Below are 26,595 nucleotides of genomic sequence, written 5' to 3'. Positions count from 1 at the left end.
TTACAAGATGAGGAAAAATGTGCTAGTAAGGCAGCATCAGGCACATGTGTCCAGCAGGAGGCCTCAGCAGCAGAGCTCCAAGGTGACAGCCTGGAAGAAGGCCACACAAGTGAGTGTATGAACTACTTGGAGGCCGCGTGCCCTGTGAGGGTCAGTTATTCCTTCTAACAGTGGATGTAGCTTCCGGGGTCTTGGTAAGAAACACACCCAGTCAAGTTACTTATAGAAGTAACTTATAGAAGTCCCAAGCTTTGTCTTCCAAACACTAGGTGGTTTTTTTTTTTTTTTTTTTTTTTTTGCTTGTTGGTTTTGTTTTGTTTATTTTTTTTTTAGAGAATCTCTCGCCCAGGCTGGAGTGCGGTGCATGCTCAGTGCATCCTCAGCTTCCCCCAGCAGCCGGGACTACAGGCGCCCACCCCCATGCCCGGCTCATTTCTGGATTTTTAGTAGAGACGGGGTTTCATCATGTTGGCCAGGCTGGTCTCAAACTCCTGACCTCAGGTGAGTTGCCCGCCTCAGCCTCCCGAAGTGGTGGGATTACAGGCGTGAGCCACCGCGCCCGGCCATGTTACAGATATCTTTAAATATCATTTATACATATCTCTACGTTGATACTAGACTGCAGTTACGCCTTGTGGCAAAACAGAGAGTGGATGTACTACCTCAGGGATGACACAGATAATTAGATATTATGAGTTACTAGACTGGCTGGTAGATCTTATTATTTAGTGGATTAATGCACATTATTACATCACATTTTTTTAAACCTTTTAATGATTGTGTTACAATATTAAATTGTTCCTTTTGTAAAGCTACTATATATCTTACTTTTTTAGTTAAAAACATTATTCTCAGAAGTGGTCTGTAAGCTTCACCTAAATGCCAAAAGGAGGGTCCACAGTACAGAAAAGGGTTAAAAACCCCTGTGCTGGCGGACCTTTGTGAGGTGAAAGGAGGTCAGGTCCTGATACCAGCTATTGGCCATATTTGGAATCTAGTCTATGCGGCCGGGCGCGGTGGCTCAAGCCTGTAATCCCAGCACTTTGGGAGGCCGAGACGGGCGGATCACGAGGTCAGGAGATCGAGACCATCCTGGCTAACACGGTGAAACTCTGTCTCTACTAAAATGCAAAAAAAAAATAGCTGGGCGAGGTGGCGGGCGCCCGTACTCCCAGCTACTCGGGAGGCTGAGGCAGGAGAATGGCGTGAACCTGGGAGGCGGAGCTTGCAGTGAGCTGAGATCTGGCCACTGCACTCCAGCCTGGGCAACAGAGCGAGACTCCGTCTCAAAAAAAAAAAAGGAATCTAGTCTATGGGTTTTAATCTGTAGGTTTTCATGGGAGTAAAAATGAAGTAATAGCTTAATCGAAATTTGCCCATGAAATAAAAATTCTATGAAGAATAAATATACACCTACTTGGGAGACTGAGGCAGGAGAATCACTTGAACCTGGGAGGTGGAGGTTGCAGTGAGCTGAGATCGCACCACTGCACTCCAGCCTGGGCAACAGAGCAAGACTCTGTCTGGAAAAAAAAGAAAAGAAAGAAATATACCTTATTAGTAATAATACTGCATAGTGACAGTTCCGCTACAGTATCGGTGTAATTGGACTTACATCTTCCGATTTGACATTTTTCCCCAGGTCACTAAAAGCCCAACAGGGCAAGACACAGAAATGGAAGATATGCCGACACTTTCTCCGCAGATACCCCTTGGAACTGGAGAACAAGGTGCAGATTCTTCAGCAGAGCCCCCTATGCCATGGTTATGTGCCTGTGGTGCCGAATGGTACCACGAAGGAAATGTCAAAACAAGAGCAGGCAATCATGATAAAGAGTTCTGTGTCTTAAGTCACGAGGGACCTAAAACCAGAGTTCCCGACCCTAAAGAAGCTGCAGTCACGCCTTGTGGCAGAACAGAGAGTGGGTGTGCCCCCACATCAGGGGTGACCCAGACAAATGGAGACAACACAGGTGAGGCAGAAAACGAAGAGCTGGGCCTACTGATCAGTAAGGATATTTCCAAAAGAAAAAACCAAGAATCTTCCTTTGAAGCAGTTGAGGATCCATGCTTTCCTGCAAAAAGAAGAAAAACGTCCCCCGAATGTTCCCCAGATCAAGAGGAAACAGAAATAAACTTTACCCAGAAACTGATAGATCTGGAGCATCTGCTGTTTGAGAGACATAAACAAGAAGAACAGGACAGGTTATTGGCGTTACAACTTCAGAAGGAGGTGGATAAAGAGCAGATGGTGCCAAACCGACAGAAAGGATCCCCAGATGGGTATCACCTCCGCGCTCCGTCCTCCCCTCCAGACAGAGTGCCAAATGGACAGAGGAAGAATCCCAAAGACAGGAACTCCAAAAGGCAAACTCATACAGAGCATCCAAAACCGCAGAGAGGCTCCAGGGACGAAAATAGGCACCTGTCTTTAAAGATGCAGTTGAAGCATTCAGTGAATGGAAGAAAGATGCCAAATTCTTCTAGAGATCAGTGTAATGTATCCAAAAGTGCTCATTCCCTACAGCCTAGCATTTCACAGAAAAGTATTTTTCAGATGTTTCAGAGGTGCACAAAGTAATGCCTGGTAAAGGGAGTGCTTTGTGATCTAGTAAAGCTGGACTGTGAAGCTCTTTTCTATCATGGAATCTTTTTTTTTTTTTTTTTTTTTTTTTTTTTTTTTTTTTTATGAGACGGAGTCTCGCTCTGCCGCCCAGGCTGGAGGGCAGTGGCCGGATCTCAGCTCACTGCAAGCTCCGCCTCCCGGGTTCACGCCATTCTCCTGCCTCAGCCTCCCGAGTAGCTGGGACTACAGGCGCCCGCCACCTCGCCCGGCTAGTTTTTTGTATTTTTTTAGTAGAGACGAGGTTTCACCGTGTCAGCCAGGATGGTCTCGATCTCCTGACCTCGTGATCCGCCCGTCTCGGCCTCCCAAAGTGCTGGGATTACAGGCTTGAGCCACCGCGCCCGGCCTCTATCATGGAATCTTTATCCACATGTTACTCATGCTGCTCTCGGGGCACACTCATTGTCCTTAATAAAGGTCTGTGTGGTTGTGAGGGCTGCATAGACACATGTGCTTCTGCACGGCTCAGCGGTAAGCAGGGGTCCCCTGTCATTTCCTTGATAATGGATATGTATTAAGTTTTACAATTCTTATAGATAGCTTAAGCTTTGGCCAACTCCAATAAGTCTCCCAGTGCCACTGTCTTTCCAAAAAATGCATGTTTTATAGCCTTTGCTCACCTTTTCGTCATGACTGGTAATCAAAGCAATATTATACTATTCTAAGTAATTAAGGAACCCATTCAGGGTTTAAAATGTATTTTCTTGCTATTGTCCCATGTTTTACAGAGTACTCAAAAGGTATTTTCCTAAAGTAATCTAATTTCCATCTCCAGTTTAATTCAGTTTTCGGCATTGTAGCATTTCCTTTGGTGTTTTTTGTTGGTTTGTTTTGTTTGACGGAGTTTCAAAATTTGGATTCATACTCATATGTGGGAAATCCCAGATATTTCTTTTTTTTTCCCTTTTTTTTTCTTTTTTCTTTTGAGATAGAGTCTTGCTCTGTGGCCCAGGCTGGAGTGCAGTGGCGTGATCTCAGCTTACTGCAACCTCTGCCTCCCGGGTTCAAGTGATTCGCCTATCTCAGCCTCCCTAGTAGCTGGGATCACAGGCATGTGCCACCCTGCCCAGCTTTTTTTTTTTTTTTTTTTTTTTTTTTTTGTATTTTTGTATTTTTAGTAGAGATGGGATTTCACCATGTTGGCCAGGCTGGTCTTGAACTCCTGACCTCAGGTGATTCGCCTGCTTCGGCCTCCCAGAGTGCTGGGATTATAGGCATGAGCCACCACGCCTGGCCTGTTTCCTTTGGTTGAAAGTGGATTCGAATCAGTGTTAAATCAGAAAATCACGGTTTTTGGGAATTAGTTGCCAGAAAGGAAACTGGACTACGCAGAAGGAGTTAAGAGCTGGGATGAGGCTGGAAGGGGTGACCGACAGTCCGGATCATTGAAACTGGGTGGTCAGAATCTGGTCCGGATGAGGATGAGGCTGGATGGGGTGACTGACAGTCCGGATCATTGAAACTGGGTGGTCAGAATCTGGTCCGGATGAGGATGAGGCTGGATGGGGTGACTGACAGTCCGGGTCATTGAAACTGGTCCAGAATGACGCAGCAGGGGCCGTTTGGCAGAGCATCCTCTTCCCCGTCCTTTGTGAAAGAACACAGGAAACATTTGGGTTTTGTAGCTTTTCACCCCCTACTATCAGGCATCAAAATCAAAATTAGTTACTAAATTGTGTGAATTTTTGGAAACCTGCATTTCTATTCATCTGCTATTCCAGAGAAAAATGGGAGTGTATTACAGGAGAGTTACCTCACAGTATCTTATGTTGTGGAGCCTGAAACAACCACGTGTTTTCTTATATGTTCATTTGTGTCGATGCTCCCTTTATTTGAGTTTATGAACAGAAATAGAAAGTATGGTGCTTGGGTTTTGCCCTTTCTTAACTCGTGACAGTTAAATCAGAAGACACTAATTTCATTTTGTGAAATTTAGCTCAGAGATGATTGATCTTTTGTTTCATTAACGTGAACAACGATTAGTAAAAAAAACAGCTTTAACAGCATTTCTGCTGATATCTCGTAATCTATTCTTTAACGTGAAAATACGATAAAATGTCCTAGAGCTAATTCTAGCTTAAATTTGCTGATATTTTTGTATGTCATTAGGTTTTTTCCCCCTAAGTTTGGTAATGGAAATTTTGTTAATCTTTGCATACTTGATGGCATCTGTATCAATGTTGATTGGGTAATTATAAATTCTGTGCTAATTTAAAACTTCATTTGCCTCTTAAGGTGATTGCCCTCTGAGTAATGATTGTAGTTAAATGAAGTGTAGTTTGCAACAATTACTATCACATTGGTTGTTAAGTAAAAATAAATAAACCCAATTTGGCTAAGACAGACCAAGATCAATCTTCTCATCAAATCAATATTTCTCTAAGAGCAATTTCACTTTAAGTTTTAGGGTGGACATTCTTGGAATGCCTCAAATTAAAAGTTATCTATTTAATAATCTTCCTGGAATAGTCTGTGACCAAAAAGGAGGTGTGGTATATTTAGGTGTAAATATATCACATACATGGTATGATATATTTAGTATTTATATATTCAGCTAATTCTCTGTGAAGTTTTCCTGACTAAAATTGGTTTCAAGATAAACTAATTTTTCTGTTAGTATTTCTACTGGGCCTACCATGTATGACTTTTTGTTAGAAACTAATAAATGTATCAGTCACTAGCATGTACTGGTTCTTTTTCCTCTCATTTTTGTGGAAAGGATATGCAAACGTTGAATTTCTCAGGGAGTACTAAGGCTGTGCAGAGGCTGAGAATCTGAAAAATAAAATATTAAAAATAAAAATGGATTATTATGTGTATTTTACCACAACTTAAAAATATATAAAAATCAGCTACATAAAAATTAAAAGTTCTGCATAACAAAAACTACCATCAAAGGAAATTGGAAGCTGTGGCAAACTTGGGAAGAAATAGTTGCAATTCATCACAAAGAGCTAATTTCCTTTATGTAAAGTATCTGCCAGTTCATTAAGAAAAGACCAATAACTCGGCCAGGTGCGGTGGCTCACACCTGTAATCCCAGCATTTTGGGAGGCCGAGGTGGGGAGATCACCTGAGGTCAGGAGTTTGAAACCAGCCTGGCCAACATGGTGAAACCCTGTCTCTACTAAAAATACAAAAATTAGCTGGGCATGGTGGCGCATGCCTGTAATCCCAGCTACTCGGGAGGCTGAGGCACGAGAATTGCTTGAACCCGGGAGGCGGAGGTTGCAGTGAGCCAAGATCGTGCCACTGCATTACAGCCTGGGCCACAGAGCAAGACTCTGTCTCAAAAAGAAAAAAAAAAAGAAAAAGTCCTCAATAGGAAAACTAGAAATGCTTATGTTCCCAAGAAACATCATTCACAAGAAAGTAACTATAACTGGTTCTTAAATATTAGGTGAAAAGATGCATAATATTACACTAATACTCATAAGTTTGTTCATCCTTAAGATTAGCAAAGATAAGCCAGTTTTTTGTTTTTAATCTTGGCAAGAGTGCGAGGAACTAGGCATTCTTATACATTGCTTGGTATGAATAGATCATTGAAAATCCCTGTGGAGGTAAGTTTGACAATTCTAGGAATTTCTTAAGGCTGTCTTCACATGTATGCCAAATGACATGTACAAGAAATTTTTGGCTGGGCATGGTTGCTCATGCCTGTCTCAAAAAGCTGGGCATGGTGACATGTGCCTCAAAAAAAAAAGGTCGGGGGGCCGGGCACAGTGGCTCATGCCTTGTAATCCCAACAACTTTGGGAGGCTGAGGTGGGCGGATCAACTGAGGTCGGGAGTTCAAGACCAGCCTGGCCAACATGGAGAAATCCCATCTCTACTAAAAATACAAAAATTAGGTGGGTGTGGTGGTGGGTGCCTGTAGTCCCAGCTACTTGGGAGGCTGAGGCACGAAAATCACTTGAACCCAGGAGGTGGAGGTTGCAGTGAGCCGAGAGATATGCCACTGCACTCCAGCCTGGGCAACAGAGCAAGAATCCATCTCAAAAAAAAAAAAGAAAAAAAAGTCTTCATAGGAAGTCTGTGATGTTGTTTTACATAACTCCAACCCACCCCCAAAGTCAGGGTAGATACCCAGAAAACACCGTAAGAAAGCAGTAAGCGGCTGGACTTGGTGGCTCACACCTGTAATCCTAACACTTTGCGAGGCTGAGGTGGGCAGGTCACTTGAGGTCAGGAATTCGAGACCAGCCTGGCCAACAAGGTGAAACCCCGTCTCTCCTGAAAAAAAAAAAAAAAAAAAAAAAAGGCCAAGTGTGTTACCAGGACCTGTAGTCCCAGCTGCTGGGAAGGCTGAGGCCGGAGAATCGCTTGAACCTGGGAGGCGGAAGTTGCAGTGAGCCAAGATCGCGCCACTGCACTCCAGCCTGGGCGACAGGGCAAGACTGCGTCTCAAAAAAAAGAAAAACTAAGTGTTCTTAGGATATTGCAAGATAAAGGAAGCTTATAAATCTCAATCTGCACCACTGTAAATGGCCCTTTTTGGCCTTTTAAGTTTTAAAAATTATAATTCAGGAAAGCTTTTTCAGCATTAAGAGAAAATAAGGGCTGGGCATGGTGGCTCAGGACTGTAATCCCAGCACTTTGGGAGACTGAGGCAGGCGGATCGCTTGAGCCCAGGAGTTCGAGATCAGCCTGGGCAACATGGTGAAACCTCATCTCTACAAAAAGCGGAAAAATTAACCAGTTGTGGTGGTGCGTGCCTGCGGTCCCAGCTGCTCAAGAGGCTGAGGTGGGAGGGTTACTTGAGTCCCGGAGGTCAAGGGTTCAGTGAACCAAGATTGCACCACTGCACTCCAGCCTGGGTCATAGAGCGAAACCCTGTCTCGAAAAAGATTTTATTTGAGGTTTTTTTTTTTTCTTTCTTTCTTTTTCTTTTTTCTTTTTCTTTTTTTTTTTCTTTTTCTTTTTTTTTTTCTTTCTTTTTTTTTTTTTTTTTCTTTTTTTGAGACAGTGTGTTGTTCTGTCTCTCTGGCCCCCCCAAAATTTTAAAAGCAAAAATGTAGGGCTGGGCACGGTGGCTCACGCCTGTAATCTCAGCACTTTGGGAGGCCGAGGCAGTTGGATCACCTGATCGCGATACTGCACTTCACACTGGGCGACAGAGCAAGACGCTGTCAAAAAAAAAAAAGGTAAAAGAAGCCAGGTGCGATGGCTTATGCCTGTAATCCCAGCACTTTGAGAGACTGCTGTGGGCAAACTGCTAGAGCTCAGGAGTTCGAGACCAGCCTGAGCAACATGGTGAAACCCCCTTCTCTACAAAAAACACCAAGTGTGGAGGCGCCTGTGGTCCCAGCTACACGGGAGGCTGAGGTGGAGGATCACTTGAGCCTGGGAGGCAGCAAAGATTGTACCACTGCACACCAGCCTGGGTGACAGTGAGACCCTGTCTCAAAAAAAAAAAAAGATAAATGGAAGGGAGGGAGGGAGGGAGGGAAGGGAGGGAGGAAAGAAGAAAAAAAGGATGGAAGGAAGGAAGAAAAGGAAAAAAAAGGAAGGAAAGAAGAAAAAAAGGATGGAAGGAAGGAGAAAAAGGAAGGAAAGAGAAGAAAAAAGGATGGAAGGAAGAAAAAAGGAAGGATGGAAGGAAGGAGAAAAAAAGGAAAGGAAAGAAAAAGGAAGAAAGGAAAATAGCATTGTGAGGAATTTTTGACCTCTTTAGCTTTAGTGAACTATTTTAAAAATATTTGAAGGCCGGGCACGGTGGCTCAAGCCTGTAATCCCAGCACTTTGGGAGGCCGAGACGGGCGGATCACGAGGTCAGGAGATCGAGAACATCCTGGCTAACACGGTGAAACCCCGTCTCTACTCAAAAGAATACAAAAAAACTAGCCGGGCGAGGTGGCGGGCGCCTGTAGTCCCAGCTACTCGGGAGGCTGAGGCAGGAGAATGGCGTGAACCCGGGAGGCGGAGCTTGCAGTGAGCCCAGATCGTGCCACTGCACTCCAGCCTGGGCAACAGAGCGAGACTCCATCTCAAAAAAAAAAAAAAAATTTTGAAAAGCGAAACTTATTCAGATTGGATGGCAGCACACTTAGAATCCTGTGAACAATGGGAGAAGCCAGATAAAAATATAAAATTATCTACTTAAAAGCATTAGTGAGCTACTGAAACAATGAGGGCCAAAGGGGCTAAGATTCTGGAGAGGGGAAACTAACAGGCAAACTGATGTTTGCAGCCACTTTTTTCCCTGCTAGTATGAGCTACTTTGTAAGATAAGGCTGGGCAACATGGCTCATGCCTTTACTCCCAGCACTTAGGGAGGCTGAGGCAGGAGGATCACTTGAGCCCAGGAGTTAAAGACCAACCTGAGCAACACAATGAGAATCCAACTCTACAAAAAATGTAAAAATTAGCCTGGTGTAGTGGTGCTCGCCTGGAGTTCCAGCTACTTGGAAGGCTGAGGTGGGAGGATTGCTCAAGCGCAGGGGTTTGAAACCAGCTTGGGCAGCATAGTGAGACCTTGTCTCTACAGAAAGAAAAGGAAAAAAGACCAGCCGGGCATGGTGGCTTCAGCCTGTAGTTCCAGCCACGTGGGAGGCTGAAGCAGGAGGATCACCTGAGCCTCGGAGGTCAAGGCTGCACTTCAGCCTGGGCAACAGAGTGAGAGTATCTAAAAAAAAAAAAAAAGGCCGGGAGCGGTGGCTCAAGCCTGTAATCCCAGCACTTTGGGAGGCCGAGACGGGCGGATCACGAGGTCAGGAGATCGAGACCATCCTGGCTAGCACCGTGAAACCCCGTCTCTACTAAAAATACAAAAAAAAAAACTAGCCGGGCGAGGTGGCGGGCACCTGTAGTCCCAGCTACTCCGGAGGCTGAGGCAGGAGAATGGCCTAAACCCGGGAGGTGGAGCTTGCAGTGAGCTGAGATCCGGCCACTGCACTCCAGCCCGGGCTACAGAGCAAGACTCCGTCTCAAAAAGAAAAAAAAGGGAAATTGAACTATAGGATCAGTTAACTTTTTTTTTTTTTTTTTTTTGAGAGACAGAGTCTTACTCTGCTCCCCAGGCTGGAGTGCAGTGGTGCGATCATAGCTCACTGCGACCTCCAATTCCTGGACTCTAGCAATCCTTCTGCCTCAGCCTCCCAAGTGGAAGGGTCGCTGGGACTACAGGAACATCCCCCAACACCCTGCTAATTCAAACAATTTGTTCTGGTAGAGATGGGGGTCTCACTGTGTTGCCCAGGCTGGTCTTGAACTCCTGGCTGCAAGCAATCCTCCCACCTCGGCCTCCCAAAGCATTAGGATGACAGGTGTGAGCCACCATGCCTGGCAGGCCCAGTAACTTTGACGTGAGTTTGAGAATCAAACCAGAGTCATGTCATGCAGGAGAGAAAAAATAAAATAATTTTCTTTTTAACTTGATCTCTACTTGTGTGACCTTGCGGGAGCTAGTTAGCTTTCATTACATCACTTTTAAATTTGTGATGAGGCTGGGTGTGGTGGCTCACACCTGTAATCCCAGAACACTGGGAGGCCAAGGCAGGCGGATGATCACCTGAGGTCAGGAGTTCGAGACCAGCCTGACCAACATGCTGAAACCCCGTCTCTACTAAAAATACAAATACTAGCTGGGCGTGGTGGTGCATACCTGTAATCCCAGCTACTCAGGAGGCTAAGGCAGGAGAATCATTTGAACCTGGGAGGCAGAAGTTGCAGCAAGCAGAGCTAGCACCACTGCACTCCAGCCTGGGCGACACAGCGAGAGTCTGTCTTAAAAAAAGAAGAAGAAGAAGATTGTAATGGACATCATAATGTAACCACCAGAGTGACTAATGTGTAAAGCAGCTGGCACGGCCCTGAGAAAAATAGTCCTTAATAAGTGACAGTTCCTTCCTTCCGGCTCTTCTCCACCCCCACTGCTCTGCCAGTCCCACTTTTTTCTTGGAAGTCTCGCTTCTTGGAGTCATCCGTGACTTTGTGCCACCTTAAGTCCCCAGATATGGCATCCAATAAATTGCAGTGATCTGTCTTCTGATGAAGGCTCCACTTACCTCTTCCCTGCCAGATGTATCCTGGGTCACAAGACACCTTGGCTGCAGAAGAAACTGATTCTCAGAAATGCCTCTTGACTTACTCAAGTTCTCCTACTAGCTCTGCATATGTGGTGTGGATCAAAGTTTGGGAAACAGACACCAAAAACTTGGAGGTATTAAAAAGGCAGGATCATGCAGGTGCAGAGTAATCCCACCTGTAATCACAACACTGTGGGAGGCCGAGCTGGGAGGATTAACGAAGCCCAGGAATTCCAGACCAGCTTGGGCAAAATATTGAAACCCCATCTCTATTATATTTTTAAAATTTTATTTATTTTTTTAAAGACAGGATCCATTTGGAAGGACATACAAGAAAAATAAAAAGACTGGAGAGTTGAGTGTGTATTGTGGGAGAGTTGAGTGTGTATTGTAGGGGAGTTGAGTGTGTATTGTAGGGGAGTTGAGTGTGTATTGTGGGAGAGTTGAGTCTGTATTGTGGGAGAGTTGAGTGTGTATTGTGGGAGAGTTGAGTCTATTGTAGGACAGTTGAGTGTGTATTGTAGGGGAGTTGAGTGTGTATTGTAGGAGAGTTGAGTCTGTATTGTAGGAGAGTTGAGTCTGTATTGTGGGAGAGTTGAGTGTGTATTGTAGGAGAGTTGAGTCTATTGTAGGGGAGTTGAGTCTGTATTGTGGGAGAGTTGAGTGTGTATTGTAGGAGAGTTGAGTCTGTATTGTAGGGGAGTTGAGTCTGTATTGTAGGGGAGTTGAGTCTGGATTGTAGGGGAGTTGAGTCTGGATTGTAGGGGAGGTGAGTCTGGATTGTAGGGGAGTTGAGTCTGGATTGTAGGAGAGTTGAGTCTGGATTGTAGGGGAGGTGAGTGTGTATTGTAGGGGAGTTGAGTCTGGATTGTAGGAGAGTTGAGTCTGTATTGTAGGGGAGTTGAGTCTGTATTGTAGGGGAGTTGAGTCTGTATTGTGGGAGAGTTGAGTGTGTATTGTGGGTTAGTTGAGTGTGTATTGTAGGAGAGTTGAGTCTGGATTGTGGGTTAGTTGAGTGTGTATTATAGGAGAGTTGAGTCTGGATTGTGGGAGAGTTGAGTCTGTATTGTAGGGGAGTTGAGTCTGTATTGTAGGGGAGGTGAGGCTGTATTGTAGGGGAGTTGAGTGTGTATTGTGGGAGAGTTGAGTCTGTATTGTAGGGGAGTTGAGTCTGTACTGTGGGAGAGGTGAGTCTGTATTGTGGGAGAGTTGAGTCTGTATTGTAGGGGAGTTGAGTCTGTATTGTAGGGGAGTTGAGTCTGTATTGTGGGTTAGTTGAGTCTGTATTGTAGGGAAGTTGAGTCTGTATTGTGGGAGAGTTGAGTGTGTATTGTGGGAGAGTTGAGTGTGTATTGTGGGACAGGTGAGTCTGTATTGTAGGGGAGTTGAGTCTGTATTGTGGGAGAGTTGAGTCTGTATTGTGGGTTAGTTGAGTCTGTATTGTGGGTTAGTTGAGTCTGGATTGTGGGAGAGTTGAGTCTGTATTGTAGGGAAGTTGAGTCTGTATTGTAGGGAAGTTGAGTCTGTATTGTGGGAGAGTTGAGTGTGTATTGTGGGAGAGTTGAGGGTGTATTGTGGGAGAGTTGAGTGTGTATTGTAGGGGAGGTGAGTCTGTATTGTAGGGGAGTTGAGTCTGGATTGTAGGAGAGTTGAGTCTGTATTGTAGGGGAGTTGAGTCTGGATTGTAGGGGAGTTGAGTGTGTATTGTAGGGGAGTTGAGTCTGTATTGTGGGAGAGTTGAGTGTGTATTGTGGGTTAGTTGAGTGTGTATTGTAGGAGAGTTGAGTCTGGATTGTGGGAGAGTTGAGTGTGTATTGTAGGGGAGTTGAGTCTGTATTGTAGGGGAGGTGAGTCTGTATTGTAGGGGAGTTGAGTGTGTATTGTGGGAGAGTTGAGTGTGTATTGTAGGGGAGTTGAGTCTGTATTGTAGGGGAGTTGAGTCTGTATTGTGGGAGAGGTGAGTCTGTATTGTGGGAGAGTTGAGTCTGTATTGTAGGGGAGTTGAGTCTGTATTGTAGGGGAGTTGAGTCTGTATTGTGGGTTAGTTGAGTCTGTATTGTAGGGAAGTTGAGTCTGCATTGTGGGAGAGTTGAGTGTGTATTGTGGGAGAGTTGAGTGTGTATTGTGGGACAGGTGAGTCTGTATTGTAGGGGAGTTGAGTCTGTATTGTGGGAGAGTTGAGTCTGTATTGTGGGTTAGTTGAGTGTATTGTGGGTTAGTTGAGTCTGTATTGTAGGAGAGTTGAGTCTGGATTGTGGGAGAGTTGAGTCTGTATTGTAGGGGAGTTGAGTCTGTATTGTAGGGAAGTTGAGTCTGTATTGTGGGAGAGTTGAGTGTGTATTGTGGGACAGGTGAGTCTGTATTGTAGGGGAGTTGAGTGTGTATTGTAGGGGAGTTGAGTGTGTATTGTGGGAGAGTTGAGTCTGTATTGTAGGGAAGTTGAGTGTGTATTGTAGGGGAGTTGAGTGTGTACTGTGGGTTAGTTGAGTCTGTATTGTGGGAGAGTTGAGTCTGTATTGTGGGAGAGTTGAGTCTGTATTGTAGGGGAGTTGAGTGTGTATTGTAGGGGAGTTGAGTGTGTATTGTAGGGGAATTGAGTCTGTATTGTGGGAGAGTTGAGTCTGTATTGTAGGGGAGTTGAGTCTGTATTGTAGGGGAGTTGAGTCTGTATTGTGGGAGAGTTGAGCCTGTATTGTATTTTTACCCATTTCTTCTTCCTATGTAAAGATCATCATAAACAATCATAACTTTAAATTTTCAGTCTGATTTTTTTCTAGAATATTTTGCCTGGTTTTGGCAGGATTTGTAACATGGACCCTGAGTTCAACGTGAGTTTGGGGCAACCTTGACTTTTGTGGTGTCAGGCTGCTACAATTAGGCTTCATCCCTACAGCTTGAATTCCGAACTCACTCTCTCGGGGAGGGATCATAAATTGAGTCTGCCTGTCCATACTTTCTTTTTTCTTTTGTTTTCTTTCTTTCTTTTTTTTTTTTTTTTTTTTTTTGAGACAGACTCTTGCTCTGTCTCCCAGGCTGGAGTACAGTGGCGCCATCTCGGGTCACTGCAACCTCCACCTCTTGGGTTCAAGTAATTCTCCTGCCTCAACCTCCCAAGTAGCTGGGACTACAGGTGCCTGCCACCACCAGGCCCGGCTAATTTTTGTATTTTTAGTAGAGATGGGATTTCACCCTCTTCGCCAGGCTGGTCTTGAACACCTGACCTCAGGTGAGCCACCTGCCTTGGCCTCCCAAAGTGCTGGGATTACAGGCGTGAGCCACCGCACCTGGCCCCTGTCCATGCTTTTCATCATTGCTTTCCATGTCTTAAGGCTCATGAAATGTTCAGTTGTCTCTTTTTACTTCAGGTCAGACTGACTCACCATGGACTTCCTGAGTTGTAGGATAAGAAGGAGAGCTCTGTTCATGCTGGTTGTAACTGGGCATATTGTTCAGGGTCTGGTTGAGAAAACAGAAACAACGATAAGGATTTCAGCAGAGGGTATTCAGTAGAGGGAATTGGTTACACAGGTTTTGGAGGAAAAGGGAACACTGAGATCACCTAAGGACGGTAAGCGGAGGAAGCGACTCCCCACTTCAAAGGTGAGAAACAAAAGGGAAGGGTTTCGATGACTGGAAGGTAGGAGTTGAGGCCTGGGGTGAGTGGACTCTGCAGACCCTGAAGAAGTGTGCAGACCTCTGAGGAGGCACCTCCCAGCTGCTGCTGCTACCTCTGAAATGTCCCAGTGAGTCTACTTCTAGAAGGGCTGGAAGAATTTGGAGGCTGGAGTCAACTGGCACTGCCGGGCACCATGGACAAGAGGAACAAAGAAGAAGCCTCCTTGGCCGGGTGCGGGGGCTCACGCTGTAATCCCAGCGCGCTGGGAGGCCGAGGGGGGCAGATCACTAGACCAGGAGTTCAAGACCAGCCTGGCCAACATGGTGAAACCCCATCTCTACTAAAAATACAATAAATTAGCCAGTGTGGTGGCGGCGCCTGTAGTCCCAGCTATTCAAGAGGCTGAGGCAGGAGAATCGCTTGAACCTGGGAGATGGAGCTTGCAGTGAACCGAGACCGGGCCACTGCACTCCAGTCTGGGTGACACAACAAGTCTCTGTCTCAAAAAAAAAAAGAAGCAGCAGCAGCCTCCTTTGCCCTTCCTCCTTCCTAGGACCGCTTAGTGATAGAACTTTACAGGAAGCCAACTGGCAAAGGAGTCTGGGCAAAAGGTTTTTATATCAGCAGAGTTTAGGATGGCAGGTTTGACGCTACAAGATAAGAGAGGGAAAGAAAACACACCAGACATGTTTTCCTTTAATAGATTCTGGACTAAGGTGTCTTGAAATGTCTAAGGCACAAACCTATAAAGCTCCTATCTAGACAAGATGGATTAGTATGTGTGGAAAAATGATGCTTATTCACAAATTCCCAGGCAAGGTTAAGCCTCATTAAGGATCTATGGGAGAAAACTAAAGAACCTTTATTTTTATTTATTTTATTTTATGTTTTTGAGATGGAGTCTCGCTCTGTCACCCAGGCTGGAGTGCGGTGGTGTGATCTCGGCTCACTGCAAGCTCCGCCTCCTGGGTTCAAGCGATTCTCCTGCCTCAGCCTCCCGAGTAGCTGGGATTACAGGAGTCTGCCACCACGCCTAACTAATTTTTGTATTTTTGGTAGAGATGGGGTTTCACCATGTTGGCCAGGATGGTCTTGATTTATTGACCTCGTGATCTGCCTGTCTCGGCCTCCCAAAGTGCTGGGATTACAGGCGTGAGCCACTGCGCCCAGCAAATGCCCTCCTTTTAATAGACAGATCAGGCTGGGCACAGTGGCTCAGGCCTGTAATCCCAGCACTTTGGGAGGCCAAGGTGGGTAGATCACCTAAGGTAAGGAGTTTAAGACCAACCTGGCCAACATGTCTACTAAAAATACAAAAATTAGCCAGGCATGGTGGCGGGCGCCTGTAGTCCCAGCTACTTGGGAGGCTGAGGCAGGAGAATCTCTTGAACCCGGGAGGTGGAGCTTGCAGTGAACCGACATTGCACTCCAGCCTGGGCAACAGAGCAAGACTCTGTCTCAAAAAAAAAAAAAAAAAAAAAAAAAAAAAGGAGGGCATTGGAATAATTAAAAATAGATCATAATGAAGTAACTCTCCAGGGTAAACCTACATTACAACAAATCAAGAGAGAGAAGTTGTGTAACAATTGTAGCAGGAGGCACTGACATGATACTAAATCAACTTGGTTTTAACATGCGAGAGAACCTTTCCACCCACAGAGAGCTCGAGAGAGGTGCTTTAATTTGTACAACACTATTATCAGTTTATTGACTGGAAAACTGCTTAAAATTCTCAGAATCTCAAGAATCTCCCAGCACTTTGGGAGGCCAATGTGGTAGGACTGCTTGAGGCAAGGAGTTGGAGAAGAGTCTGGGCAACGTGGAAAAGAATCTTATAAACAAAAAAAATGAATGGATTCCTTCTATTGGCAAATGCTTAGAAAACTTATTTTAAATCTTTTATTTGGGTAAAGCTAAAAATGACATGAATTTAACTAGTTTGATTTTAGAAGAATTTAACTTTTTAAACAAATAGTACTTTTTATTTGTTTTTTACTTGCCACACGTTGGGCGCAAACCAGTAGTACTTTTTAAAGCATAATCTTAAAAACAAATGTTCCTTTGGGGCTGGGAAGAATAGGTCACAGTCTGAGAACACGATGAGAGCTAATTATCTCAGACTTAGGTCTTTAGAGGAGGAAGTGGCAATTTTAATGTTATGTAATAGCAAAAGCCTTAAGTTTCTACGGCAACCAAAAGGGTTCTGAACTAACCACTCCTCTTTTCTTTGGCTTTAAAAAAATCATTCGTGGCGCCCGGTGGCTCACAGCTATAATCTCAGCACTTTGGGAGGCTGAGGCAGGCAGATCACCTGAGGTCGGGAATTCGAGACCAACCTGGCCAACATGGAGAAACCCCGTCTCTACTAAAAATACAAAATTAGCTGGGCATGGTGGCACATGCCTGTAATCCCAGCTACTTGGGAGACTGAGGCAGGAGAATTGCTTGAACCCGGGAGGCAGAGGTTGCAGTGAGCTGAGATCACACCACTGCACTCCAGCCTGGGTGACAGACCAAAACCTCCATTTCGAAAAAAAAAAAAAAGAAGAAAGTGAAAACATTTATTATGACTGAGGTTGAGGTTAGGCTTTTTTTTTTCCCCAGTGTTCTGAGCCATTTGTAATTATTTGAACTCTTTTCCTATTTTTCTATTGGTTTGTTGGTCATTTTCTTCTCAATTTCTAGGAGATTTTTTTTTTTTTTGACAGGATGTTGCTGTTGCCAGGCTGGAGTGCAGTGGCGTGATCATAGCTCACTACAGCCTTGAACCCCTGGGCTCAAGCGATCCTTCTGTGTCAGCCTCCCTATTAGCTAGGACTACATGCGTGAGCAACAATAACTGGCTGAATTTTTTTTTTTTTTTTGGTGGGGTGGGTGGTAGAGACAGGGTCTCACTATGTTGCCCAGACTATTCTCCAACTCCTTGCCTCAAGCAGTCCTACCACACTGGCCTCCCAAAGTGCTGGAATTATGAGGGGGAGCCACTGCACCTGACCTTAGGTGGTCTTTGTATATTAGGAAGATTGACCCTTTCTATATAATGAGTTACAGAAACATTTCCAATGCAAATCAGAGTTCCCACACTCCTAGGAAAAGATAGATTGTTCTACAGCCAACAAGTAACCACTAGAACAGGTTATAAATCTATCAAATCAGTCAGGGACAACTTGGTTCATTGAATACACCTCAAAATCAACAGTCATTGACAGCCTCATATTTTGAAAGTCAGTGCATGGCTGGGCACGGTGGCTGTAATCCCAGCACTTTGGGAGGCCCAGGTGGGTGGGTCTCCCAGGTCGGGAGTTCAAGACCAGCCTGACCAACATGGAAAAACCCCATCTCCACTAAAATACAAAATTAGCCAGGTGTGGTGGCATGCACCTAAAATCCCAGCTACTTGGGAGGCTGAGGCAGAAGAATCACTTGAAACCGGGAGGTGGAGGTTGCAGTGAGCTGATATCATGCCACTGCACTCCAGCCTGGGCGACAAGAGTGAAACGCCATCTCAAAAAAAAAAAAAAAAAGAAAAGAAAAGAAAGAAAGTCATCTCATATGTTATTTCAAACCAGAAAATGCAGTTCTTTTCTTTTCTTTTCTTTTCTTTTTTTTGAGATGGAGTCTCACTCTGTCCCCCAGGCTGGAGTGCAGTGGCACAATCTTGACTCACTGCAACCTCTTCCTCCTAGGTTCAAGTGATTCTCCTGCGTCAGCCTCCCAAGTAGCTGGGACTACAGGTGTGTGCCACCATGCCTAGCTAATGTTTCTATTTTTAGTAGAGATGGCGTTTCACCGCCAGGCTGGTCTCGAACTCCTGGCCTCAGGTGATCTGCCTGCCTTGGCCTCCCAAAGTGCTGGGGTTACAGACTTGACTGAGCCGCCTCGCCCAGCCGTCACGGGGGCTCTTGCTTGAGAGCACTAGCTTTCCCAGTCTCCGCTGACAGTAAGCAGGACAGTGGCTCATGAGATTTGCAGAGAGAGTAGAGACACCTCTTTGGATTCCTTTGTTTACCTTTCTCTTATGGCAGCCACTGCTATAGCAACCAGTTCTTTCTTCCAGTTTTTTTTTAGAGGAAAAGCGTCCCTCTGTTGCCCAGGCTGGAGTGCCATGACGTGATCACGTCTCACTGCAACCTCAAACTCCTGGCTCAAATGATCCGCCCACCTCAGCCTCCTAAGTGGCTGAGACCACAGCCGTGCACTACCATGGCCAGCTAATTTAAAAAACAAAATTTATAGAGACAAGATCTCCCTGTATTGGTCGGGCGCAGTGGCTCATTCCTGTAATCCCAGCACTTTGGGAGACCAAGGCGGGTGGATTGCCTGAGCTCAGGAGTTCAAAAACACCCTGGGCAACATGATGAAACCCCATCTTTACTAAAATACAAAAAAATTAGCTGGGCGTGGCAGTGAGAGCCTGTAACCCCAGCTACTCGGGAGGCGGAGGTGGGAGAATCACTTGAGCCTGAGAGGCGGAGCTTGCAGTGAGCTGAGATCACGCCACTGCACTCCAGCTTGGGCAACAGAGTGAGACTCCATCTACAAAAAAAAAAAAAAAAAAAAAAAAAAAAACCTCCCTGTATTGCTCAGGGTGATTTCAAACCCCTTGGGCTCAAGCAATCCTCCTGCCTCAGCCTCCCAAAGTGCTGGGATTACAGGCAGGAGCCACTGGGCCCAGTCTATAGCACTCAGTTCTCACTGGGCTCCGAACAGCTTCTTGTGGTTACCACCACATAGCACCTGACCTCAAGCCTGTGCCATGTGTCAGGTCTGGGATGATTTTACCCTACTAACAAGCTAGTAAGTTAGCCTATTACTGCTTCATGAATGTTGGCAGAGGACATTCAATTCCTGGTGTGAGAGAAAGGACTTTATTACTCATGGCACAGCGAGCAGCAAGAATATCATGTTTGTGTCAGTTCTCCTTGCCAAGGAGTACAGACGAGGGAGCAGCAGTACTTCTTAAAGGAAACTCATTCTTGGATAGCTACAAGAATCTTTTGGGGAGGCGTTTTGAAGGAAGCTGAGGTTCTGTGTGAGCAAATGAGGGGTGAGCTGCCAGCAAAGTTGTGGGTAAGTGTTAATGTGACCTTATTTGCACCCCTGGGCTGATAAGAACTGGAACATTCAAGTTACACTTCTTTTTTTTTTTGAGACGGAGTCTCGCTCTGTCGCCCAGACTGGAGTGCAGTGGCCGGATCTCAGCTCACTGCAAGCTCCGCCTCCCGGGTTCACGCCATTCTCCTGCCTCAGCCTCCCGAGTAGCTGGGACTACAGATGCCCGTCACCTCGCCCGGCTAGTTTTTTGTATTTTTTAGTAGAGACGGGGTTTCACCGTGTTAGCCAGGATGGTCTCGATCTCCTGACCTCGTGATCCGCCCGTCTTGGCCTCCCAAAGTGCTGGGATTACAGGCTTGAGCCACCGCACCCGGCCGAAGTTACACTTTTAAATGCCTATAGGTATTGTACGATGAGATGGCAAGGATAGGATTCTAGAATCAGATAGACATGGATTCAAATTCTGCTTCTATTTTTTGTTTTGTTTGTTTTTTGAGATGCAGTCTCACTGTGTCACCTGGGCTGGAGTGCAATGGCACGATCTCAGCTCACTGTGACCTCCACCTCCCGGGTTCGGGCAATTCTCCTGCCTCAGCCTCAGTATCTGGGATTACAGGCGTGAGCCACTGCGCCTGGCCAAATTCTGCTTCTAGCTGTGTAGCCCTAACCTCTCTGAATGTTTCCTAAACTATACAATAGAGGTTATTTCTCATAAAATTGTTGAAAAGAGTCAGTGACATCGCATATGCATGATAGGATAAGTTTTTAAAATATTAACCAATATTTTACCCTATCCTTGGATTACGTGATCCTTCCGTCATTTCGTCATCTGGGCCATTCTCCATTTCTTCCTTCAGGAAAGGGTTCACCTGGGAGAAAAAGAAGTTAGTTTCATGCTTTTGCATTTCAAAAATCTACCTTTCAGAGAGAAACAGAACGAACTCAACACAAGAAAATAGATTTGTAAGTATACCTGATGTTGGCTGGGCGTGGTGGCTCACACCTGTCATCCCAGCAATGTGGGAGGCCAAGGCGGGTGGATCACGAGGTCAGGAGTTCAAGACCAGCCTGGCCAACGTGGTGAAACTCTGTCTCTGCTGAAAATACAAATAATTAGTCAGGCATGGTGGCGGGTGCCTATAAGCCCAGCTACTCGGGAGGGTGGGGCAGGAGAATCGCTTGAACTCAGGAGGCAGAGGTTGTGGTGAGCCGAGATCACGCCATTGCACTCTAGCCTGGGCAACAAGAGCAAAACTCCTTCTCAAAAAAAAAAAAAAAAAAAAAAAAAGAAGCTGGGCGCAGTGGCTCACGCCTGTAATCCCAGCACTTTAGGAAGCTGAGGTGGGTGGATCACGAGGTCAGGAGATCGAGACCATCCTGGTTAACACGGAGAAACCCCGTCTCTACTAAAAATACAAAAAAAAATTAGCCGGGCATGGTGGTGGCACCTGTAGTCCCAGCTACTCGGGAGGCTGAGGCAGGAGAATGGCGTGAACCCAGGAGGCGGAGCTTACAGTGAGCTGAGATGACGCCACTGCACTCCAGCCTGGGAGACAGAGCAAGACTCCGTCTCAAAAAAAAAAAAAAAAAAGAATACCTGATGTTGAGTGAGACAGGGTTCCCCGACCTCAAACCAAATAAAGACTTCCTGGGTCGGAAGAGGTGGTGAAGAAGCAGCATTACAAGTTCATGGCCAGGCGTGGTGGCTCACACCTGTAATCCCAGCACTTTGGGAGGTTGAGGCAGGCTGATCACCTGAGGTCAGGAGTTCAAGACCAGCCTGACCAATATGGTGAAACCCCATCTCTACTAAAAATACAAAAATTAGCCGGGTGTGGTGGCAGGCACCTGTAATCCCAGCTACTCAAGGGGCTGAGGCAAAAGGATCACTTAAACCTGGGAGGCAGAGTTTGCCATGAGCCGAGATTGCACCACTGCACTCCATCCTGGGTGACAGAGTGAGACTCCATCTCAAAAAAAAGAAGCATTACAAGTTCAGGTGCAGTGTGAGCTCCTAGAGAACGACACCTTGAGCCCCAGACCCCTGCAAGCTCCAAAACAACATAGCAAGGGTGACAGCCTCAGATAAACTCCGAGTTTTCCTTGCCCCAACATTTCCTGTATGTTCAAGGGTGACACAGACCGGTAGGCCAGACAACCCTTAGGCATGAAGGCACCCTACAGATGAGAACGCGGGAGAACGCCCCCTGCTGTCTTGGAGGGGGCGAAGCAGCCCAGAGACCATAAGGATAATTCAAGGATCGTTGTGTGGGTAGATGACAAAGCTCACGTGCCTCCCAAGGCAGGATTTGTGTGTGCTAGAGTAAGTCCCCTTAGAATGTAGGCATCACTTAGTGCTTGAGGAAACCAATTTAACTGAAACTAGATTTTGCTACTGCAGATGAAACAGGCTAACAATAAAAATAACCTTGAATTATAGGATAGTAAAGCTACTGTACAACTATTTCTGGCTCAAGGTTAGTATCAGTTATTTGTGGAGTTCATCCAGGATGTCTTAGAATTCCAGGGGTCTCATATCTATTTGATATGACTCAAAAAAACAAATAGAAAAAAAAACCAAAACACTAACCCTAGACTAGAATTGGAACTGAGGGCCAGGCACGGTGGCTCACACCTGTAATCCCAGCAGTTTGGGAGGCTGAGGCGGGAGGATCACTTGAGGTCAGGAGTTTGAGACCAGCCTGGCCAACATGGTGAAACCCCGTCTCTACTAAAAATACAAAAATTAGCAGGATATGGTGGCACTCACCCATAATCCCAGCTACTTGGGAGGCTGAGGCAGGAGAATCCCTTAAACCCAGGAGGCAGAGGTTGCAGTGAGCTGAGATTGCACCACTGCACTCCAGCCTGGGTGATAGAGCAAGACTGTGTCTCAGAAAAAAAAAAAAAAAAGAATGGTGGCCATGCTTGCTTCAGCAGCACATATACTAAAATGGGAAGAATACAAAGAAGATTAGCATGGCCCTTGCTCAAGGATGAACTAAAATTCGTAAAGTGTCCCATAAAGTTTTAAGATTTTTTTTTTTTTTTTTTTTTTTTTTGAGACGGAGTGTCGCTCTGTAGCCCAGGCTGGAGTGCAGTGGCCGGATCTCAGCTCACTGCAAGCTCCGCCTCCCAGGTTCACGCCATTCTCCGGCCTCAGCCTCCCGAGTAGCTGGGACTACAGGCGCCCGCCACCTCGCCCGGCTATTTTTTGTATTTCTTAGTAGAGACGGGGTTTCACCGTGTTAGCCAGGATGGTCTCGATCTCCTGACCTCGTGATCCGCCCATCTCGGCCTCCCAAAGTGCTGGGATTACAGGCTTGAGCCACCGCGCCCGGCCAGTTTTAAGATTTTTAATTCTTTTTTTAAAAAAGAAAAGAGGCCGGGTGCAGTGGCTCACACCTGTAATCCCAGCACTTTGGGAGGCCGAGGCGGGTGGATCACAAGGTCAGGAGATCGAGACCATCCTGGCCAACATGGTGAAACCCCGTCTCTACTAAAAATACAAAAAACTAGCTGGGTGTGGTAGCGGGAGCCTGTAGTCCCAGCTACTCGGGAGGCTGAGGAAGGAGAATCGCTTGAACCTGGGAGGCGGAGCTTGCAGTGAGCTGAGATCCGGCCACTGCACTCCAGCCTGGGCGACAGAGCGAGACTCCGTCTCAAAAAAAAAAAAAAACAAAAAAAAAGCTGGGCGTGGTGGTTCACACCTGTAATCTCAGCACTTTGGGAGGCTAAGGTGGGAGGATTGCTTGAGCCCAGGAGTTTGAGACCAGCCTGGGCTACATAAGGAGACCCTGTCTCTATTGATGTTAAAGAAAAAAAAAGAGCCGTAGAGTCCCCAAAGAGCCTAGATCAGTTGGTGATCATCTTACCCCTTGGGTGGACAACCAACGCCCTGAAACTGGCCTATATCGTCTGAGAAGGAAGATGACAGATGGCATGACTGGTCGTTAGGCTCCTGTTGCTTTTAAGCTGAGTTGGTGGCTCTGCCTTTTATTTATTTATTTATTTATTTAGAGACAGAGTTTCACTCTTGTTGCCCAGGCTGGAGTGCAATGGTGCGATCTCGGCTCACTGCAACATCCGCCTCCTGGGTTCAAGCGATTCTCCTGCCTCAGCCTCCTGAGTAGCTGGAACTACAGGTGCCCGCCACCACGCCCGGCTAATTTTTGTATTTTTAGTAGGGACAGGGTTTCAGCATATTGGCCAGGCTGGTCTTGAACTCCTGACCGTGTGATCTACCCGCCTCGGCCTACCAAAGTGCTGGGATTACAGGCATGAGCCACCGCGCCCAGCTGAATCTGCCCTTTTTTAAAGGCATACGAGACCCATCAGATGAGGCACCTAGCTCAACGGAAGTCATGTCCCTGGTGAGCAGAGGGAATGGAAATGTTATTCTAGCAGGAAAACTCTACAGGGGAGAAGAAAGAGGGACTCAGGCAAGTGGATGCAGGTGAGCACATCGCCTTGGATCCAGGCTTTTCGAAAGACTTGAGGAGCCGTAATGTGTTATCTATGGCTGTGTAACAAATTACTCCAAAATGACAATTACTCAAATGACAATAAACATGTATTATCTTACGTAATAAATTATCTCACATAGCTCCTGTGGGTGAGGAATTCGGGGGTAGCTTAGCTGGGTGGGTCCGGCAGGGCTCTCCTCAGGTTCTAGCGAAGGTGTCAGCTGCGGCTGCAGGATCTGAATGTTTGAACGGGGCTGGAAAGTCAGCGCTGGCTGTGGGCAGGAGGCCTCAGTTCCTGAGCTGCTTCAGTGTTCTCATGACACGGCAGCTGCTTTTCCCCAGGACGAGTGATGTGCGAGGAAACAAAATGAAAGCTGCCATGTTTTTGATGACCTCGTCTTGGAAGTCTCACACTTCTGCCACATTTTCATTAAAAGCAAGTCATTAAATATGGCCCCACGCAAAAGGGGAGAGAAAGTAGGTATCATTTTGTTTCCTTTTTTTTTATCACGGCTGCAGTTAAGGGAAGGAATCATTTTTTGAAGAAAGGTATGTCAAACAATTCATACTGTATTTATTTATTATTTCTTGCTCTGTCACCCAGACTGGAGTGCAGTGGCGTATTCATAGCTCATTGCCAGCTCAACTCCTGGACTCAAGTGATTCTCCTGATGGCAGCAGGTGGCCCATCTGGAGCGGCTACTGCCATCACGCCGGCTGCAGCAGGGAGGCATAGCCAGGGCTGCACACTCCACAGGACCGGTGGGAGCCAGAGACAGGTGGGAGCCCAGCCCCTTTCGAGTTGGTGGGGCGGGAGCTCCCCAGGTGCAGCTGCCCAAATTGTGGCTGCAGATCTGGGCCTCCCGCTCCGCGTAGCAGGCAGGAGCCCCGCCCCTCCCCACCTTGGACACAGCTGCAGCCGCTCAAACCACAGCTGCAGACCAAGGCATCCCTGCACTCTTGGGGAACCGAGAAGGCCCCGCCAGCCCTCACGGGCTCAGAAGTGCCTGCTCTTGCTGTCTGGCTTCTCCCTGCTGTTGGCACCTGCTCCAATCTCAGAGCAAAGTTGGGGCTGAGCCTGGGTGCTGTCACAGCCTGGCCAGGTGTGCACATACTCAAAGCAGTGCTGACACACCAGTCCCTGGCCGTCTCAGCCCCCTCCAGACTTTGGGTGCTGACAAGCATAAGAGGGAAGCCAATGGGAGACTGAGGGCAGCTCGCTGCCGGCCTGCAGGCACCTCTTGGCACCTACAGCCTGGGCACCATGAATGGGAACAGGAGGCAGACACATTCCTGGGTGGAAGGGGATAGGTCTCTGGTGAAGCCCCACCTTCAGGCCTGGGAGATCCTGAAGGTTGGGGGCCAGGCTGCCAGGCCCACAGACTGGAGTCGGAACTTGTGCTGCCTTTTCCGGGCCTGCCCATGCGCGTGGGGTCTGGCCACTGTGCACAGTCAGGCGTGCTGACTTTTTTTCAGTAGAGATTAGGTCTCACTATATGTGCCCAGGCTGGCCTTGAACTCCTGGCCTCAAGTGATCCTCTCACCTCAGCCTCCCAGGTGTGAGCCACCATGCCTGGTCAATAATATTTTTAAACCACCATAGCCCTGAATTGCTTTGTAAGAGGGAGTTCCTGGGGCCGGGGGCAGTGGCTCACGCCTGTAATCCCAGCACTTTGGGAGGCCGAGGCGGGCGGACCACGAAGTCAGGAGACCGAGACCATCCTGGATAACATGGTGAAACCCCGTCTCTACTAAAAATCCAAAAAATTAGCCGGGCGAGGTGACAGCACCTGTAGTCCCAGCTACTCGGGAAGCTGAGGCAGAATGGCGTGAACCCAGGAGGTGGAGCTTGCAGTGAGCTGAGATCCGGCCACTGCACTCCAGCCTGGGCCACAGAGCGAGACTCCATCTCAGAAAAAAAAAAAAGAGGGAGTTCTTTTTCTGTGGAATTAAATCTAGACAAATACCCAGATCCCATTATCATAAGGTGAGGGACTTGGATAAGAAGTAATTTCCTTTGCAATTATGCCCTATAACACAATCAGGGCCAAAGAGAAAAATGCAGGAATCCACTGGGGGGCTCTGGAAAAGCTCTTGCTTTGTCCTTCAATGTTCGTGACTTAAGCACTGGCATGATGGCTGGAGCTGCAAAAGCTTTCCCGCAGACACGAGCAAAAGGCCAAGAGTTATCGCTCTGACCTCACTGGACCAGTACCAGCCTGCCTTCTTGTTATGTAACAGAAACAGGCTGGGCGCGGTGGCTCACCCCGTAATCCCAGCACTTTGGGAGGCCGAGGCGAGTGGATCATGAGGTCAAGAGATCGAGACCAGCCTGGCCAAGATGGTAAAACCCTGTCTCTACTAAAAATACAAAAATTAGCCGGGCGTGGTGGCGGGGGCCTGTAATCCCAGCTACTTGGGAGGCTGAGGCAGGAGAATCGCTTGAATCCGGGAGGCAGAGGTTACAGTGAGCTGAGATCGCACCACTGTACTTCAGCCTGGCGACAGAGTGAGGCTCCATCTCAATAAAAAAAAAATAAAAAACAAAAACCCCAGAGAAACAGTCTTCAATCACTAAAGCCTCTGGTATTCAAACGTTCTGTTATTCGCAGCCAAAAGCATTCCTGACTAATGCCATCGACATGGTAGCAGGTTAGGGGAATGAGGGAAGAAAGGAATAAGTTGTCAGCTTTTGATTTTTTTTTTTTTTTTTTGAGAGACAAGGTCTTCACTCTAGTTCCCTTCTGAAATAAATAAATGAAAATGTTAAAAAAAAAAAAAAAAAAAAAAAGAGAGAGAGAGA

At 46.7% G+C, this 26,595-nt stretch overlaps 1 protein-coding gene, 2 long non-coding RNA genes and 1 other non-coding gene across 4 annotated transcripts in view; 3 read left to right on the top strand and 1 right to left on the bottom strand.

Moving 5' to 3' along the window:
• Positions 1–5,309, top strand: part of RNF168 (ring finger protein 168) — a 37,968-nt gene extending 32,659 nt beyond the window's left edge. Inside the window, exon 6 of the mRNA XM_050779174.1 lies at positions 1,643–5,309. Coding sequence (XP_050635131.1) covers positions 1,643–2,581 — 939 coding nt within the window. The 3' untranslated portion in view covers positions 2,582–5,309. The remainder of the gene's footprint in view (positions 1–1,642) is intronic.
• The window catches only part of LOC126948015 (uncharacterized), a 340,440-nt gene extending 335,011 nt beyond the window's left edge, over positions 1–5,429 (top strand). Inside the window, exon 2 of the long non-coding RNA XR_007723312.1 lies at positions 2,868–5,429. This is a non-coding gene — a long non-coding RNA (uncharacterized LOC126948015). The remainder of the gene's footprint in view (positions 1–2,867) is intronic.
• An 8,410-nt stretch (positions 5,430–13,839) lies between these two features.
• On the bottom strand, positions 13,840–20,871 carry LOC126948012 (uncharacterized). Its single transcript, XR_007723308.1, has 3 exons — positions 20,300–20,871; positions 20,116–20,195; positions 13,840–14,111 (listed from the first exon to the last, which is right to left on the bottom strand). It is a non-coding gene; the product is annotated as an uncharacterized LOC126948012 (long non-coding RNA).
• Positions 20,872–22,254: 1,383 nt separating this feature from the next.
• Positions 22,255–22,356, top strand: LOC126949431 (U6 spliceosomal RNA). The gene has a single exon (XR_007723735.1). It is a non-coding gene; the product is annotated as a U6 spliceosomal RNA (small nuclear RNA).
• Positions 22,357–26,595: the final 4,239 nt, after the last annotated feature.

Source organism: Macaca thibetana, chromosome 2, assembly GCF_024542745.1.
Source record: "Macaca thibetana thibetana isolate TM-01 chromosome 2, ASM2454274v1, whole genome shotgun sequence".
NCBI classification, from domain to species: domain Eukaryota; kingdom Metazoa; phylum Chordata; class Mammalia; order Primates; family Cercopithecidae; genus Macaca; species Macaca thibetana.
This window is presented reverse-complemented; position numbering and strand designations above follow the sequence as displayed.